Here is a 15,872-nt window from a genome sequence, read left to right as displayed (position 1 = left end):
CATGTTTAATAAGTTTATAAACAATTTTTGGTGTAGTGATTGCACCAATAATAATTATTAAGTAAATTTAAAAAATAAATATTTTTATCACCCACATCGTATATATATACTCTATATTATTATTTAAACCTTTAATTAAATTAGTATCACGAATTAATGAAAGTTATAAAATTTATGAAGATAATAATACTTATAGCTTTAAAAGTTAATATACATATAATCTTTCAAAAATAATATTTAAGACATATTTCATCATATTAAACCTAGTAGAGTTTTTATTATGTCAAGTAGTATGATACTTGTGAATTAATTTTTATTAGTTTTGGTTTAATTTTAAGCATTCAATTTTTTAAGTGGTGATTTTCAATTGTTTTATTTAATTTTTATAAAAATAATAAGATAGAAATATTATTATAATAAATTTAATTTCAATAATCTATATATAGTATAGATAATATTATTGTTGTCGATTGAGTCTTAATTTGATTAGTATGGATATTGTTACTAATGCAAGAGGACATGGGTTTGAATGCACTAAAGCGCATTATCATTTTAGTTTTGGGTTGGGAGCGGTTATGGATAATTCTAAACATTGTGTCAAAAAAATATGACTAAAACTTTTAATAAAATTGTTAAAAAAATATTATTGATCTTTTCTTTTGTGGACAAGATAGCATTATTGTTAGCAAGGGAGAATCTAGGGAGCTGGCAAGGGCCACGCCCCCTTAAAATGAATTTTTTTCTATTTTGACAATTTTAGTAAAAATAAAATTATACTTTAACCCTTTTAAAATAATAAAATTTTTATTTAATTCTTTAAAATTATATTTTACTATCGTATAAATTACAATTTAATTTTATCGTTTTAAAAATTTTTTTTGATTTCACTATTGATTGATTGTTAGTGATACAAATATTCATATTATGATGGTCAAACGGAAAAATAATTGGTGAAAGCGAGTAATGAGAGAAAAGAAAATCAATAATTAGTTGAATGCTATAAATTATGAATATATGTTTTTTATAACTTTATTAATATTAAATATTATTGGTATTGTGAAATTTAAAAATGACATCATGCACGTTAAATATATATATAAAAATTAGATGGATTTGACTGCGTTTGGGTGAAGTGGCGCGTGGCTCCCTTCAGCAATTAAAAGAAGGACGTGGCAGTCAGTTTTGTCGTAGGAAAAGTTGCGTTGTAAATTAAGAACATAGCGGCAAAGTCATCTAGGTACATGATCTTTTCATTTAACCAAACCTTCACACTGTATATAGAAGGAAAAAATAGAAACGTAAGATTGAAGGAGAAAAAAGGGGTGGGAGCCAACCATGAACTCCATCAGTTCCAACAACAATCACAACCAGCAGATGAGGATAATGAGAACCGCCATGATGAAGAAGATGAAGAAGAACAGTAGCAGCTCAAGTAATGAAGAAGATCTTTATCATGTTATTCATAAAGTTCCTCACGGTGATTCTCCTTATGTTAAAGCCAAACATGCTCAGGTCTCTCTCTAATTTCCTTCTGTTTATTTTGCTTTGCTTTGATTTTCTTTGAATTGATTTGATTTGCTCTTCTTCTTCTTCTTCTTCTTCTTCTTCTTCTTCTTCACTTCGTTAATTTTCTTAATTAGTTTCTTTTGTTTTGGAAAAAAAAAAAACCATTAGAGCTTCTTCAGCTCTGTTACAACCTTTTTTGCACCCGGAAAATATTCGTATTTCTTCTTATTTTTTGTTGAAGTTTTGTTAATATACTTGGCATTAAGCTAATGAAGATAATTTTGACGACGAATTGCGTATAACATATATATCCATTTAATATCGTTGTTTTTATGGATTAATTGCAGCTCCTTTTTTATGGATTAATTAGTTGTTTGAAGGATAAAGTAGCCAGCTGTTAATTCTTTTATTTTCTCTTCTTTTTTTCCGGGAAAAAAATGGTAAGAAAAGTTTGTAATACGAAGAGAACAAGGAATATTAATGGTATATCTCATGAAAAAAAAAAAACTAAGATCTGCACCATAGCTGCATGCACGCATACTCAAGTGATGATTATATATATTGCATGGAGATCGATCACCATGAATTTTCTTCTCTAATCAACAAGGTTAATAGCAGCGTCTCAATGAACAGTTGACTTTGTTTTGTCTTCCTTTTCGGTTTTCTTCGAGATCTAAAAACTGTCTGCAGATCTACAAATCTTCTGTTGAAGTTCAAATAACCAATTTATGTTTATTTAATTTCTTTTAAAAGTTATATTTATGTTTTTATTAAATTTTGAAAAAAAACTTAATTTACTTTTTAAATCTTAAATAACCTAATAATTGAAGAAAGTTAGTAAGGAAGAAAAGAAAATGTTATAATTAATATGTCGATCTATTTATGAAATCTTACTCCTCTTTCTTACATAAAACTAATTTAATGAACATAATAACTTTATAGATGATGAATGAAGATATTATCGTACTTATCCCTTTGTGTTTGGTCCAAAATTCTGGAGTATTTCTTAGCGTTGAAACTACTGTCTTTCTTTGGAGAGATAGATCCGATATAGAATAATTAGTCACCATTTCTTCGTTCTTCTTCTGTCACTTCAAAAGGCTTCAATCAAACCCTCTCATGATGTTGACACACACACAGTTTATAATATAGGGAGCCAAGTGTATACAGTAAATGAACCTTTGGCCTAAATTGAAATCTCAAGGGTAAATTATTTAGTAGCATGCTACTAGGTTTCATATAACACCTCTCACCCACTCAAAAGTACCCTTACATCATGAGTAAGGGGTGTCACATTTGAACATTAATGTCAACTTAATTCGATCGTCAATTTTAAAACTTTGTTTTATCATAAGCTCTTTTGAAGTTATTTAAGTCATTTCTAAATTTTTTTGGAGTCTGGTTATAAATAAAGTTAAATTGAGGCTTTAAAACAAGTTAAAGAAGGTTAAAGTTGCAATACTAGAAAATAGGTGTCACAACACTGACTGATGTCGTGACATTGATCTCTTAATGTTGCAACACCGAGAATAGATTACTTTTATGACTAATGATGCGATACCGGAGACATATTACTCTATTGACTCTAATATTGCAACACTAAAAGTTGGATTGCGCGAGACCAAAGACAGATTATCCAAAACATAACTTAAATACTTAAAATAAATCAAAACTATTTTCAAACATTTTATAACATATTTAAACATTTTTAGGACTCAATTAAATTAACATTCAAAAACTTCATATAGCACCTAAATATATCCTTCCAAGGCACAAAATAATGTTAGGCATGCTCAACATAGTTTTGGAACCACCTAATTACTTCACAATAAAAATTCATATGGTTCTAGTTCTATGTATATGTCAATCTATTATCAATATTTAAGTTCCATACAAGTCACTCCTTACTTGAGGATGAGATGAGGAGGAGGATTGTCACTTCAAAATTTGCCTTCAAAGTGATTAGTAAGTACTTAAAATTCCAACTTACCTTTATTCAATATAGTATATCGGTAAATAAGTACTAAAATGATAAACATAATAAACATTACTAAAAATCACTTAAAGATACGATGACATGGCAATAAAGTGAAATAACATCATTTCATTTATCACATTTTCTTCATACATTATCATTCATTTATCACTTTGTTCATTGCAGATTTGAATGAACAAGAAAGATATACGAAATATAGTCATATAGTACACGAGGATATAAGTGTTAGATTATCACGAACAGTAATAGTGTTAAAACATGAGCACCGAAGTGCTAAATTCACCAACACGCTAAGGAGTTCTCAATGGCATACCATCTACAAGAGCTTAAATATCATTATAAACCAAATATTCATTACAAACACAAACAAGTTTGATAATTTCATAGTCCTATATAACTTTTCAACATTTTTACAATTTAATCCTTTTCTCCACACATATATTCACATCAACAATAACCATATTCATTTACTACTTTCTTGAATTATTCGCATATTTATTAAGTTACAAATACTCAAATTCATGACATTAACATTTACTTTAGTATAAAATTTCAAAAACTTAAGTAAGAAGAATTTTAGAGTACTTACAAATATTTATTAGGCTATGGTTTTTTTCAAACTTTATCTACTTTTTCTCCCTTGTCTACACTCCTTCCATCTTCTTCCTTGTCTTTTCTTCAATTCATAGCAATTCCATAAAACATGAGAAATCAATATACTTATTTCATAACATTTTCATGCTCAAATAAGTATAAGTATATTATCTTAAAACCTTAGTTCCTCGTGATTCTCATGTTTAGTTTAAAACCTTAAAACTTAAATCAATATATTAAATCATGAAAATATTACCTTAAAACCTTAGTTCCTCACAATATTTACATTTTCTCCTCTTCACACATGAATACTCCACTTCTAGCTTGGAAACTAAGCTTATTAGATTATAGCCAACTTTATTTAGCTAAGGTTTCTGTAAAAATTTAGTGATTTCAAGCTTGAAAGGGCCTTTAATGATGATAGAGGACTAAATTGTAAAAAAAAATTCTTTCTAAATGCTTTTAACATGTAAGAGAAGAAGATGATGGGGAATCTTATCCATCTTTCTTTTAAAATATCATCATTATTATAATAATAAAATTTAATAATAGTAATATCAATAATAATACAATATTATAATTTATTCATAAAAATCTATCCATCATCATTATTCCTAGATTTTTCACTAGTAAAATTGTTCTTCATGTCCTCACATATTTCACCATTAATTCAATTTAATACTTTTTATTTTTAATTTCTCACTTTGACCCAAATATTTTGTAAAACATTACAATTTAGTCTATTCCTCGGATTAATATCTCTCAATACATCCGTCTTTTAAATTTTCTTCAGTCTCCTACTACCTTCTCCACTGACACTTATAAATCACATTTTATTTATATTGAAAATTTTGACTCATAATTACTCAAAATAGTATTGTTACAACCAAGGAATTTTCGATTTCATGTTTTAAACTTGGCAGCTCAGAGTTCGATCGAGTTTGTTGTGTAGTTCTTATATTACTTAATGTTCTCTTTTACGAGTTTGTGTTAGTATATAGTGAGCCTTTTCTACTATTATATCTTGAGAGGTTCGAACTGCGTAATTCTAAAGTATGGCTTGAATGTTGCAGCTGATAGAAAAGAATCCAGAAGCAGCAATAGTATTATTTTGGAAGGCGATAAATGCTGGGGATAGAGTGGACAGTGCACTAAAGGACATGGCCGTGGTGATGAAGCAACTCGACCGAAGCGAAGAAGCCATTGAGGCTATCAAGTCTTTCAGGTCTCGTTGCTCAAAACAAGCACAGGAGTCACTTGACAATGTTCTCATCGACTTGTACAAGGTGTGTGTATATACATTTTTATTCCACAAATTTTCAATGCGTGGTTGGCTTGTCATCATATTCAGTACGTATACAATGACATTGATGAATGATCATAAATGAATTTGGTAGAAATGTGGTAGATTAGACGAGCAAATTGAATTATTAAAAAGAAAGTTGAGATTAATATACCAGGGAGAGGTGTTCAATGGAAAACCAACCAAGACAGCTCGCTCCCATGGGAAGAAGTTTCAAGTTTCTGTTAAGCAAGAAATTTCAAGATTACTGGTATCATTTTGACTTTCTCTACATAGGTTGTTAGTAAAATTAATTGGTGACGAAGGCCTCCACGTTTGCATGACAGGGAAATCTGGGGTGGGCTTACATGCAGAAATCGAACTACTTGACGGCAGAGGTGATTTATAGAAAAGCACAGATGATCGATCCGGATGCCAACAAGGCCTGCAACTTGGGTCTTTGCTTGATCAAACAAGGCAGGTTTGATGATGCAGGTTCGGTCCTTGGAGATGTATTGCAAGGTAAAATTCCAGGTTCAGAGGACGATAAAGCCAAGAATAAAGCTCGGGAATTGTTAATGGAAGTTAAAGCCATTCAGCCACCTTTGGAGTTGTCTGATATTGTGGGACTTGATGATGAGTTTTTCAATGGGCTTGAGCTGTTAATGAATGCATATGCCCCTGGTAGATCAAAGAGACTGCCCATTTTTGAAGAGATCTCCTCATTTAGAGATCAATTGGCTTGTTAGGTTAACACGATAGATAAGATTTGTTCTTGGGCGAGTGGTGATTTGTGCTTTTTATATAGTTGGAGCAGTACTCGTAGGAATAAATTATGCTGTAAATAACTGTATTTGGTTCCCAAGAATCAATATTGTATCAATACGTGTACTGTTTGTTTGTCTTGATAAATTATGTATAAAATTTTTTAAGTTTATCTATTTTTCATATATATTTGGAGTCTCTTGATAAATAATATATACATTTAAATTTTTTATTTTTATATTCTAATTTTAATTTTTAATAGATTATATATTATTTTGGTAAAAATAAATTATATAATACAAATATATCTTAATTAAATTCATATAAACATATTTACATCTAAATTTAAATTTTAAAATTAGTAATTAAGATCAATAATTTAATTTAATAATTATTAATTTTAAATGTAACTATAAAATAATTAAAATGGTTAAAATAAAAAAATATTAAAAGTTGATATAAAATATTACAAATCAAAATTTGATCGAAATGGGCGACAACCTAAAACACACTGCAATTTTAGTACCGATTTAAGACTGGAACAGTATGTATTTGTACTGATATAAGACTGGAACAGTATGTATTAATTTAAAGGCAAAATTAACAAAGAGCAAACCACTAATCCATGAGCTTCAACAACATGTCCCTAACAAGATCACCTGAAAGTACCTTATTTGATATTTTTATATATTTCAAAATTCAATTTTCATAGTTCGAATCTCAGTATATATGCAGAGAGTCTTCTGATATTAGGCTACAGCAGAAAAGGACGTGGAATTAAAGAAAACTGTAACTACTAACTATGAGGAGCATCAATATTACTGGTGACAGCTACAACACCGATCAATGAGTGGGCAAATGAATAGAATATAGCAACTGAACGATTCATCAACAGTTGAAGCCATGACAGACAGACAGTACGATGATGAGAACCAAGGCGATCAGAATCCCGAGCACGATCAGCTTTATTTTCATGTTCTGTAACCACATCTTTCTCCTCATCTGGGTTCCCTGCTGCCTGAAATCTTGTGCCTAAAAACGTTCAAACAACAAATACCGATTTTAAACCAAGTATAACCTCTTTGAATTAATAGTAGGAAATTTATGTAAAGGAAGTCTCAGGTTTTTCAAGTTGAAGCATTCAGCTGGACCCTTCAAATTTTGGGAACTAGTATTGCTAAATACTTTTATGAAAGAACTGAACAATTGGGTGAATAAGCAATCATCTTAAAATGTGTTTTAGTACTTTATTTCATGCAAATAATATGCCTTATTTATGGTCTACCCAGTACAGCTTTAGAAAACAAAATTTTAAGATACATGCTGGTAGTTTATTTTCCTGTCCGAGGTTAGCATGGTTTTACCAGTCACAAGCCCCAATAATGCCCTATTTTTGATCTAATGCAGTTTTTAAGAACACTGCCAATGGTTTCAAATTTTAAACAATATGATATAAATTTACTGACCTGGGAGCGAAGATTTTCTGATTTATCCACCAAAAGCTCAATTTTTTCACCACGGTCCAGAACCTGCAAAGTTAATTTTTAATGAAAATCAGAAAAGCATGCCAACAATTCGTATTCATGATCTAGAAATTCGTGAAGCTAGATTCCTTACCCACTTAAAGCCATTACATTGCACTCCATATTATATGTGCATAAGGCAAAAAGATAACAACAATTACCTTCTCAATGTTTTCCATCATAACTCCTTTGACTTCTGAAACTTGAGCTTTCACTTTGGCAATCTTACTAACCTCCTCTGGATGATCAATGCAATACTGCATATGCTCCTTCAACTTTGGCCTATAAGAACAATAACAAAAGCATAGCATCAATGCACTTCATGACAACGAATATATTCCATTTGATGGCCAAAGAAAAGAGAATACCCAAACTCCTTGCTCAAGCTGTTTGCAGGAGCAGCTGCAGCTTTTCCTCCACCATATCTCTTGGTAAAATCCTCCTTAATTCTCTCAAGAAAGGCAATTGGCACCTGTCGCCCAGCAGATTCAACAGCAACCACACAGTAAGCTGAAAAGTGTAAGAAATGTTAATTCAAGGAAGGACTGATGTAGCCATATTTGATAACAGATGATGCAGCACAAGCTATGAAGAAACAGTAAAAATCATGCAAGCACAAAAATGCACCTTTGAAATGACCGCCTGAGATTTCAGGTTTTCAATGTATAAGTCAACCGTTTTCAATGTATAAGCCAACCTTAAAGGGCCAAACATGCCTATTCTTCTACAATTACATAATATGTTACGAACTCTTTAAAAGATACACACACAGAAGAAAAGTATCTGGACATGTCATTAGTTAAACCATGGAAAATGCTAAACATTTGAATCAAACTTTGTTCTGACCACTAGATTTTCCAATATACTTAACTAAGTTTAAGGGAAAGCAAGGATGGCTTACATTGATGATAGTAGTAAATAGCTATGGAACTTTGGACTCGAACATACCATAAATTGAGAAAAAGCAAATTCAGGAAACTGTTTGAACCAAAAAGGTGAATCAGAACCAAGCAAGTTTCAGATCACTCAGCCCCAACTCATACAGGTAATCTAGAGATTATGAATGAGTTGACTTAAAAAGAAGATCAAAGCAGAGATTTCATATAGTCTAGATTTGGTTATTGTTTTTGTTACTAGCTTTACTGGTACTGACTTTTGCTAGGAATGAGCAAAATTAAAATCATATTTTGCTAAGATAAGCAAATTATTAAAATATAAAACACATTCATACATTATCTTTCATTATAACGTAAATTATTGGTTCCGGTTTCTTATAAGGGTTCAAGTAAGTTCTTAATTTAAAAAGTTATTCAAAATGTATTAGTATTTGCTTTGGCATCTGAATGCAATTAATGTTATTTATTATTTTACATCATTTTTATTAAGTGTTCTTGTCCAAAACCTACATTCAACACATTATCCCAACATGGGAACGAGAATAAAACCCTGCAAAATTCTTCAAATACATTGGAAAAAACTTAAGATACTTGTGTCAAACGCATAACATTGACACCCGAGTTCAAGTAATATAGGCTAAGAGCACCTTTGTCACAAGATCTATACACAGATTTAATTCATTCAAAACATTTCAACCTTTTAGTTGTTACTCCTACTCAGTTTTGGAAAGTTTCAATTAAAAGTTAAACCAATGTATTGAATTAATTAATGAATAAATGCACATTTCATTTTTGGCACATAACCAACTCTTCTCTTAAAATAGAAATAACGTAACTGATTCTACCGCCTTTCCCCTTTCAGGCGCACTAAGTTACGCAGAACACAACTATTTTTAATAGCCTAAGAAATTTCACATAACTTAATCCAGAATCACCTTCTCGAAATCATTACCAAGGAAAAATAAGAAATAAAAAAAAGCGGAAGCAGCTAACAAAAAATGGATCGACAACAGCTACAACTAAAAGAACTTCCTCGCCGGATCAAATAAGCAGTAAAAATACGGATCAGAGATAGATAAACAAACGAAATGAACAAAAGGGGGGAAAAAAAAGAATAAAAAACAGAGGAGAAAGAGAGGAGATTACTAAAGCCGTTATCAACGAGATAGTTAAAGGTATGGCCGTCGCAGTTGTAAGTGAACTTGTTGTTGGAAGCAGGAAGTTTCTGGAGGCACTGAGAAGCAATGGAGGTGAAGTTGCCGGAGAACTCGGTGTAATCGGCTAAAACGACGGTGCCTCGTGCCACGAAGGCGTAGATCAGCGATTGTTGCCCCATCACAGTCCTTTGACTAAGGAAGAATGAATTGAAATGAAGAGCAAGAGGAAGGGGAAGGGTTTTTATCGTCGGAAGGAAGGAGAGTTGTTTCCTTTTCCCTTTTCGCTTAGATGAAAAGCAAGGTAGCGTGACTTGTTTCTTTCCCCCATTTTTCTATTTATTTTTTTAGGCATCTATTGTGTGTGGAAATTTACGGCTATGCCACGCGGTCTGGGTTTTGAAATTGGAATATTTGGAGATTTGATCTAATAGCTTTGGCTTTGTGTCAGTGTTATGCTCTTCCTGTTACTAGCTTAAATAATTTTTTTCCGTTTTTTTTTCTTCCTTTTATGTGGGTTATTATTTATAAATTATACAATAAGACTGACAAAATCTAACATTTTTAAAATAATATAACGTGTATTTTAATATTTAAAATTCGATTTAATTTTAAAAAACAATATTCGCTTCTTAAAAAATCGGGATTAATTATATTATACATCTTAGATTTTTAATTGTTTTATTATTAGTCCAATCGTCAGCCTAACAAAACTATTTGGTACAATTTGAAGTTTAGATGTGAATTTAAAATCTAAATCATAATGCGAACACCTTTGGTGCAATAAACCCATGAAATTTAAGGGCGTATCCCTCTACAATAAATAAGGTTGTTAATCATATTAATTCACTATTAGTTTGTGGAAAACAAACATTCAAATAAAGACATTAAGAAGAGACAGCATTAAACAAAATTTCTTACATCTTGCTTCAATTGAGCTGAATTAGACAGTCAATAAAATAAATGAAATGATGAAGCATTTTGAGATTTCCAGGTATGTTTAGTTTCTTACTACTCATCAACTTCAATACCTGACATTGGCACCCCACAAGTATTTTGACCCTTCCCCTTCACATAATCCACACCAAAGTCATAGTCGCCTTCATCATCCATGGCATCACCCCCTAATGTTGATTTATTTTTGGCTTTTTTCTTTCTCTTATTCTCTGCCCTCTTCATTTTTGGGTTAAACATACCTTCTACTGCATATAACTTCTCGTTTTGCTTGCTTGTAGTAGATTTTGACTTGGCTTTTTCAGCATCATGTTCTTCTGAAGCCATTGGCTCATCGGATATAATTTCTTGGCTTTCATCAACTTCAGTTGATGGCAAAGGCCGCGCATTGTCCTGAGATGAACCAAAAACCCAACAGATTTGTATAAGCATGACATGATAAGTTCAAGTTATTAGAACTTTTAACATGTGGTAACCAGACCACCAGCCACTTCGCATATGCTTATTGGTCATACCCATATAGAACTTAGAAAAGGGCAATCACAAACCTCTAGTATAGTCTCATCGAAGTTGAGAGGGTGGCTAGGGGGGACTTGAACAGAATGAAAATCATCTGCTGACTTGAGGCTTCCAATGAATGAAGATTCTGTGTTGTAAACCTCATCAACATTGAACTCTTTTCCAAGTTCTGTGACAATCCTTGCCTCCGAAGGCTCTTCTTGATTTCGGCCCGGGGGCATGGTGTAATAGGGAATTTTACCTGAAGCATGCCAAGCGGATAGCAATGGGTTAACTTGATTTTCTAGCAAATTGAGATGGAAATAGAGAGAGAAGAAAAATGATAAATGGCATGCATACCTTCATTCCAATCGTGCAAAATGATCCTTGCAGCAGCTTCGACATCCACAATACCACCTTTTTTGAGCTTACCCCTTACAGTGGCTACATTCTGAAGGAATTCATCAACTGATTCAAAGCCCGGGATCTTGTATATTGTCACCAACAGTCGCTCTGGACAAAGCTTGAGAATCTCTTTCACTGTGTTGTTGACAAAAGGAATATTACAAATTAGTATTGCTAACTAGATTCTGGCAAGACAAGTTAAAATTCCGTCCAGTAGTTGAAATAAAATGATTTAAGTGCACTCGGTCAATCTTAACATGGTAGGAAATCTTGATGCCAGTGATATTTCCTTTCAAGAAATGTTGAAGGAAGTCTATTTTGTTTTCTTCTAATTAAACTATAATATTAAATAGACGCTCCACCAAAACTACGCCTAAATACAGAACTACTTGACCAATGCAGTATAAGTTAAACATCCCAACTCAGCTCTCATATCACCTAAACTATGACTCGATCCCATGGAAGTCGTAGTCATATACATGAAACATGAAATTCACAGGTTGAATTACCTGGAGCAACCGGATCATCCAACTTTTCTATTCTTTTGCAGTTTCGAAGAGCTATTGATGCATCATTTCCACTAGATTTAAGCATAACAACACCAGGACAGTCCAATAAATTTACATTCTTGTCCAATTGAACCTCTTGCATTGATCTCGTCAACCCTGGAGTAGCACCAACATTGACAACGTGGCATCTTTTCAAGCTGTTAATTAGGCTGCTCTTGCCAACATTAGGCAGGCCAATAACACCGACAGTTATGGACTTCTTTATCTGCAAAAACAAAGTATGCAACGAGATGAATATTTGTATGAAAACAACAAGAGATTCAAACTCCAACAAGAATCTGAACAGGAAGATAAATCAGACAAGCATGAAATCAAGTATCAACATTGTGGTCAGAAAAACAACTAGAATCACCTCATGACTTCTTGAGTAATTTTTCAACAATTTAATGAGAGTTTCTGCTCCAAGACAGTCGCTGGTTTGCAGAAGATTACTAGGCTTCATTGCTTTAGAAGATTTCCACCCTAAATTTGACCTCTGCTCTTGAGTGCTGCACTTAAAGGCAACAGCCGGTAACTCTTCCCTAAGATATTTGAGCCACTTTTCAACAGCTTCTCGAGGAACAAGATCTGAAAAAACAAGTTTTCATTAAAAACAGTCAAGGCAGAAAACTTAAAGGAACACGGAAAAGAAATAATCAAACAAAAGTTATGCCATGATATTTACCACAAGATGTATGAATAAAGAACTTACCAATCTTATTCAAAAGTAATACTAGGTGCTTATCAGGGCCTGATTTCATCACCATCGTTTCCATGTCGACACAACGGGTACCAAGCGGATCTCTAGCATCAAGGACTTCCAGAATGACATCTGATGCTTCAATTACCTTAACCAACTCCTTGTAGAAAGCTCTATCTGAGTTATCTGTAAAAAAAAATGACACATTAAAAATAGGAACCATCCACCGACAATGTATCAATCTCCACCTTAATATCAACTTACCCCGGGCATTTACAATTCCAGTAGAAACATCAATTCCCTTCACCTCTTCTATACTTAATTCTTTTTCATCATCCTCTAGTAAACCCATCTTCCTCTTTTTAGCCTGAAAAATCATAAAGGTCCAATATATTATAATTTATAAGGTAAGCAGCTTCATAGCAGTAAAGAATTCACCATATTAATAACCATTATTAAGTCAATCAAATAAAAATGGCAAAGTTAAAGGTCATCCTATAGAGACTATGACAACAATTTGCCTCAGGCCACACTATCGTTTAAAATTTCCAACCAAAACACTATCCAATAACCAAGACAGTGGTAAAACCAATAAAGAGAGTTCTTTTTACAATAATGATTTTTTTTAAGAAGGCATTGTAGCAATACCCTCTCCTTGCGGGCAGCTTTCTTTTGCTCCAGTTCTTCGAGCGCCCGAGCTCGACGAGCTTCGAGAGCTTTGAGCTCTTGTTCCTTGAAAGGCCAATCATTGGGGATTCCAGGATCCTTCTCAACCTTCCGCTTATGCTTCAATCCCGACTTTTTGGCTTCTTTAGCTTTCTTCTTATGGTGTTCTTTTACTTTTCTTATAACCTTGTACTTTTGCTTCAGTGAAACTCGCTTGCTCTTGCTCTCTGCAAGAATTATATGACCAGAATTTTAAAACCGACACTTAGAGGGTTAAAGAAATAAATGAATAACAGAGCGAATTGGGCTTTGCTTACTTTTGCTCCTCTTCACCATTGTCGCAAAGTTCAAAGATTTTGATGGAAAGTTGTAGCAGCAGCTAACTAGCTAAATAAGGTTTAGGGTTTGGGGAAGATAATAATAAGGTTATAATATGCTGTAACTCCTTATATTTTTTTAAATTTAGAATTTAGTCTTTTTACTTTTTAGATTTTAAAATTTAGATTTAATTATTAACATTATTAAATTTATTTTATTAAATTCAGATTCATTAATTTTAAAATCAACAGTAACAAATGGATCTTAATTTTAAAATCTAAAAAAATCTAAATTCAAAAAACAAAAGTAAATGGTAAATTGATTTTAAGGACCAAAATGAATAAAATATAAAACTTGAAGGAATATCCAATAAATGAAATTGAGTTGATAATTGAATTAAATTATAATTTAGATCAGGATTTAAACCAATTAAAGGATCTTCCAAAAAGAGAAAATTGCGAATTAATTCCTGATACTTTACTGATTATTGTTTTTACCAAGTAAGTTCATATGGTGATTATGTTTAAATCATAATGAATGTTATATTGTGAATCTATGTATGTTTTGTTAAACCTTGAATTAATTGTAACTTGGCACAAAATGGTGATATTTTGACTAAATTGAAAAAATGATTAAATATGAACTTACATGATGGAATTACCCCAATGAAACTTCGTAAATGTATCACACACATGGTTACAAGTTGATTTTCGATGATTCCGAGATCTAACATTTATTACGGACTCAAAGATACATGTGACATAGGTTTAGCTTGGACAAGTAACTTGATGTGGTTTTAAAGTTTTAGCCCAGACATGTAGCCTTACATGTATATACAGCTTTGGCTAACTATTTGATATGTCAATAAATGTTTATCCTAAACTGGTAACCTAGCACTAATATATATTCAGCTCGAACGAGCAACTTGAAGTAGTTTTAAAGGTTCGGCCCAAATGGGTAACCTGACACAAATGGATATGATTACAACTTTAGTCAAGTTATTTGACGTGTCATTTAAAAGGTTTAGTCCGGATGGGTAACCTGACACAAATGGATATGATTAGCTCAAACGAGCATCGGATGTGATTAGTACCAGTGTATTTGAGTTCCTTTATGATGTTTCATTGGGTAACTTACAATATGTGAAGTTTGGAAATTAGATTGCATGTTATGAACTTAATGATCAAATGTGGCAAGTGTGTGACTTAATGACAAGTTTGAGGTCATTTTAAAATTTCAACCCAAACGGGTAACTTGATCTGTACTTTATAGCTTTGGCCAAGTTATTTGACGTGTCATTAAAATGTTTATCCCGGACGGGTAACCTAACACAAATGGATGTGATTAGCTCGGACGAACATCATATGTGATTAGTACTAGTGTATTCGAGTTCTTTTACGATGCTTCATCGAATAACTTACAAGGTGTAAAGCGTGGAAACTAGATTGCATGTTATAAACTTAATGATCAAATGTGGCAAGTGTATGACTTAATGACAAGTTTGAGCAGTGGTGAAACTAAGGGGACTAGCAGGGGCACCAGCTCCCCTAAAATGAAATTTTTTTCATATGGCCCCTTAAAATTTTTAAAATTTAAAATTAGTAAAGGTAAAATTGTACTTTACCCCCTAAATATAAAATTCTAATTTAATCCTTTAAAATTTATAAAGATGTAGTCTATTAAAATGGTGAAATTGCATTTTTTCTATTGTAAAAATTACAATTTAATTTTGCCCCCCTAAAATTTTTTTATAGTTTCACCCTTGAGTTTGAGTATACATATGTGATTGAAAGGTAAAAGAATTGAATTTCAAGAATATCAATTGATATGCTTAGTAGTTGAAATGTTATATGATTGAACGTGAATCAAACTCACCTTATTGTGATTGCGTTTTGATATGTTAGGTATATTGAGTTATACACATTAGTTTAACATATATACTTGTTATATGAATTAAGATAACCGTTTACATACATATGATCTTACTAAGCATTTCGTAATGCTTACTCCGATGCTTTTCTTTTTTTCATGTAGATTTTGATTTGTGGAGCGTGTTGATGGGATTCT

General features: G+C 32.1%; 3 protein-coding genes across 5 annotated transcripts; 1 reads left to right on the top strand and 2 right to left on the bottom strand.

Moving 5' to 3' along the window:
• Positions 1-1,271: 1,271 nt before the first annotated feature.
• Positions 1,272-6,330, top strand: LOC105803274 (protein SULFUR DEFICIENCY-INDUCED 1). Of its 3 annotated transcripts, none has more exons than XM_012635351.2 (4): positions 1,272-1,512; positions 5,170-5,382; positions 5,494-5,649; positions 5,726-6,330. In XM_012635351.2, exons 1-4 carry the CDS (start codon positions 1,336-1,338, stop codon positions 6,125-6,127), a joined length of 948 nt encoding a protein of 315 aa, XP_012490805.1. In that variant the 5' UTR covers positions 1,272-1,335; the 3' UTR covers positions 6,128-6,330. The 3 variants fall into 3 exon arrangements, with proteins under 3 accessions (XP_012490805.1, XP_012490808.1, XP_012490807.1); XM_012635353.2 differs by having other exon boundaries at positions 1,278-1,512; positions 5,557-5,649; XM_012635354.2 differs by lacking the exon at positions 5,494-5,649 and having other exon boundaries at positions 1,275-1,512.
• Positions 6,331-6,798: 468 nt separating this feature from the next.
• Positions 6,799-10,037, bottom strand: LOC105803275 (vesicle-associated membrane protein 722). Its single transcript, XM_012635355.2, has 5 exons — positions 9,709-10,037; positions 8,035-8,176; positions 7,828-7,948; positions 7,610-7,672; positions 6,799-7,175 (listed from the first exon to the last, which is right to left on the bottom strand). Exons 1-5 carry the CDS (start codon positions 9,896-9,898, stop codon positions 7,032-7,034), a joined length of 660 nt encoding a protein of 219 aa, XP_012490809.1. The 5' UTR covers positions 9,899-10,037; the 3' UTR covers positions 6,799-7,031.
• A 476-nt stretch (positions 10,038-10,513) lies between these two features.
• On the bottom strand, positions 10,514-13,896 carry LOC105803276 (guanine nucleotide-binding protein-like NSN1). Its single transcript, XM_012635356.2, has 9 exons — positions 13,805-13,896; positions 13,470-13,714; positions 13,086-13,188; positions 12,834-13,007; positions 12,495-12,709; positions 12,083-12,347; positions 11,529-11,708; positions 11,219-11,430; positions 10,514-11,063 (listed from the first exon to the last, which is right to left on the bottom strand). Exons 1-9 carry the CDS (start codon positions 13,821-13,823, stop codon positions 10,728-10,730), a joined length of 1,749 nt encoding a protein of 582 aa, XP_012490810.1. The 5' UTR covers positions 13,824-13,896; the 3' UTR covers positions 10,514-10,727.
• Positions 13,897-15,872: the final 1,976 nt, after the last annotated feature.

Source organism: Gossypium raimondii, chromosome 11 (genome assembly GCF_025698545.1).
Source record: "Gossypium raimondii isolate GPD5lz chromosome 11, ASM2569854v1, whole genome shotgun sequence".
NCBI lineage: Eukaryota > Viridiplantae > Streptophyta > Magnoliopsida > Malvales > Malvaceae > Gossypium > Gossypium raimondii.
This window is presented reverse-complemented; position numbering and strand designations above follow the sequence as displayed.

Bases quoted from the DNA above. Each gene is read 5' to 3' on its own strand.
- LOC105803274 (XM_012635351.2), top strand. From the start codon at position 1,336: ATGAACTCCATCAGTTCCAACAACAATCACAACCAGCAGATGAGGATA. The intron at 5,383-5,493 runs GTGTGTGTATAT...TGAATTTGGTAG, and splicing joins TTCTCATCGACTTGTACAAG to AAATGTGGTAGATTAGACGA. The intron at 5,650-5,725 runs GTATCATTTTGA...TTTGCATGACAG, and splicing joins AAGAAATTTCAAGATTACTG to GGAAATCTGGGGTGGGCTTA.
- LOC105803275 (XM_012635355.2), bottom strand. From the start codon at position 9,898: ATGGGGCAACAATCGCTGATCTACGCCTTCGTGGCACGAGGCACCGTC. The intron at 8,177-9,708 runs GTAATCTCCTCT...TACACTTTTCAG, and splicing joins TCTCGTTGATAACGGCTTTA to CTTACTGTGTGGTTGCTGTT. The intron at 7,176-7,609 runs GTCAGTAAATTT...GAACGTTTTTAG, and splicing joins CAGAAAATCTTCGCTCCCAG to GCACAAGATTTCAGGCAGCA.
- LOC105803276 (XM_012635356.2), bottom strand. The intron at 12,710-12,833 runs GTAAGTTCTTTA...TTGTTTTTTCAG, and splicing joins ATTACTTTTGAATAAGATTG to ATCTTGTTCCTCGAGAAGCT. The intron at 11,431-11,528 runs GTATGCATGCCA...GGCATGCTTCAG, and splicing joins TTTGCACGATTGGAATGAAG to GTAAAATTCCCTATTACACC.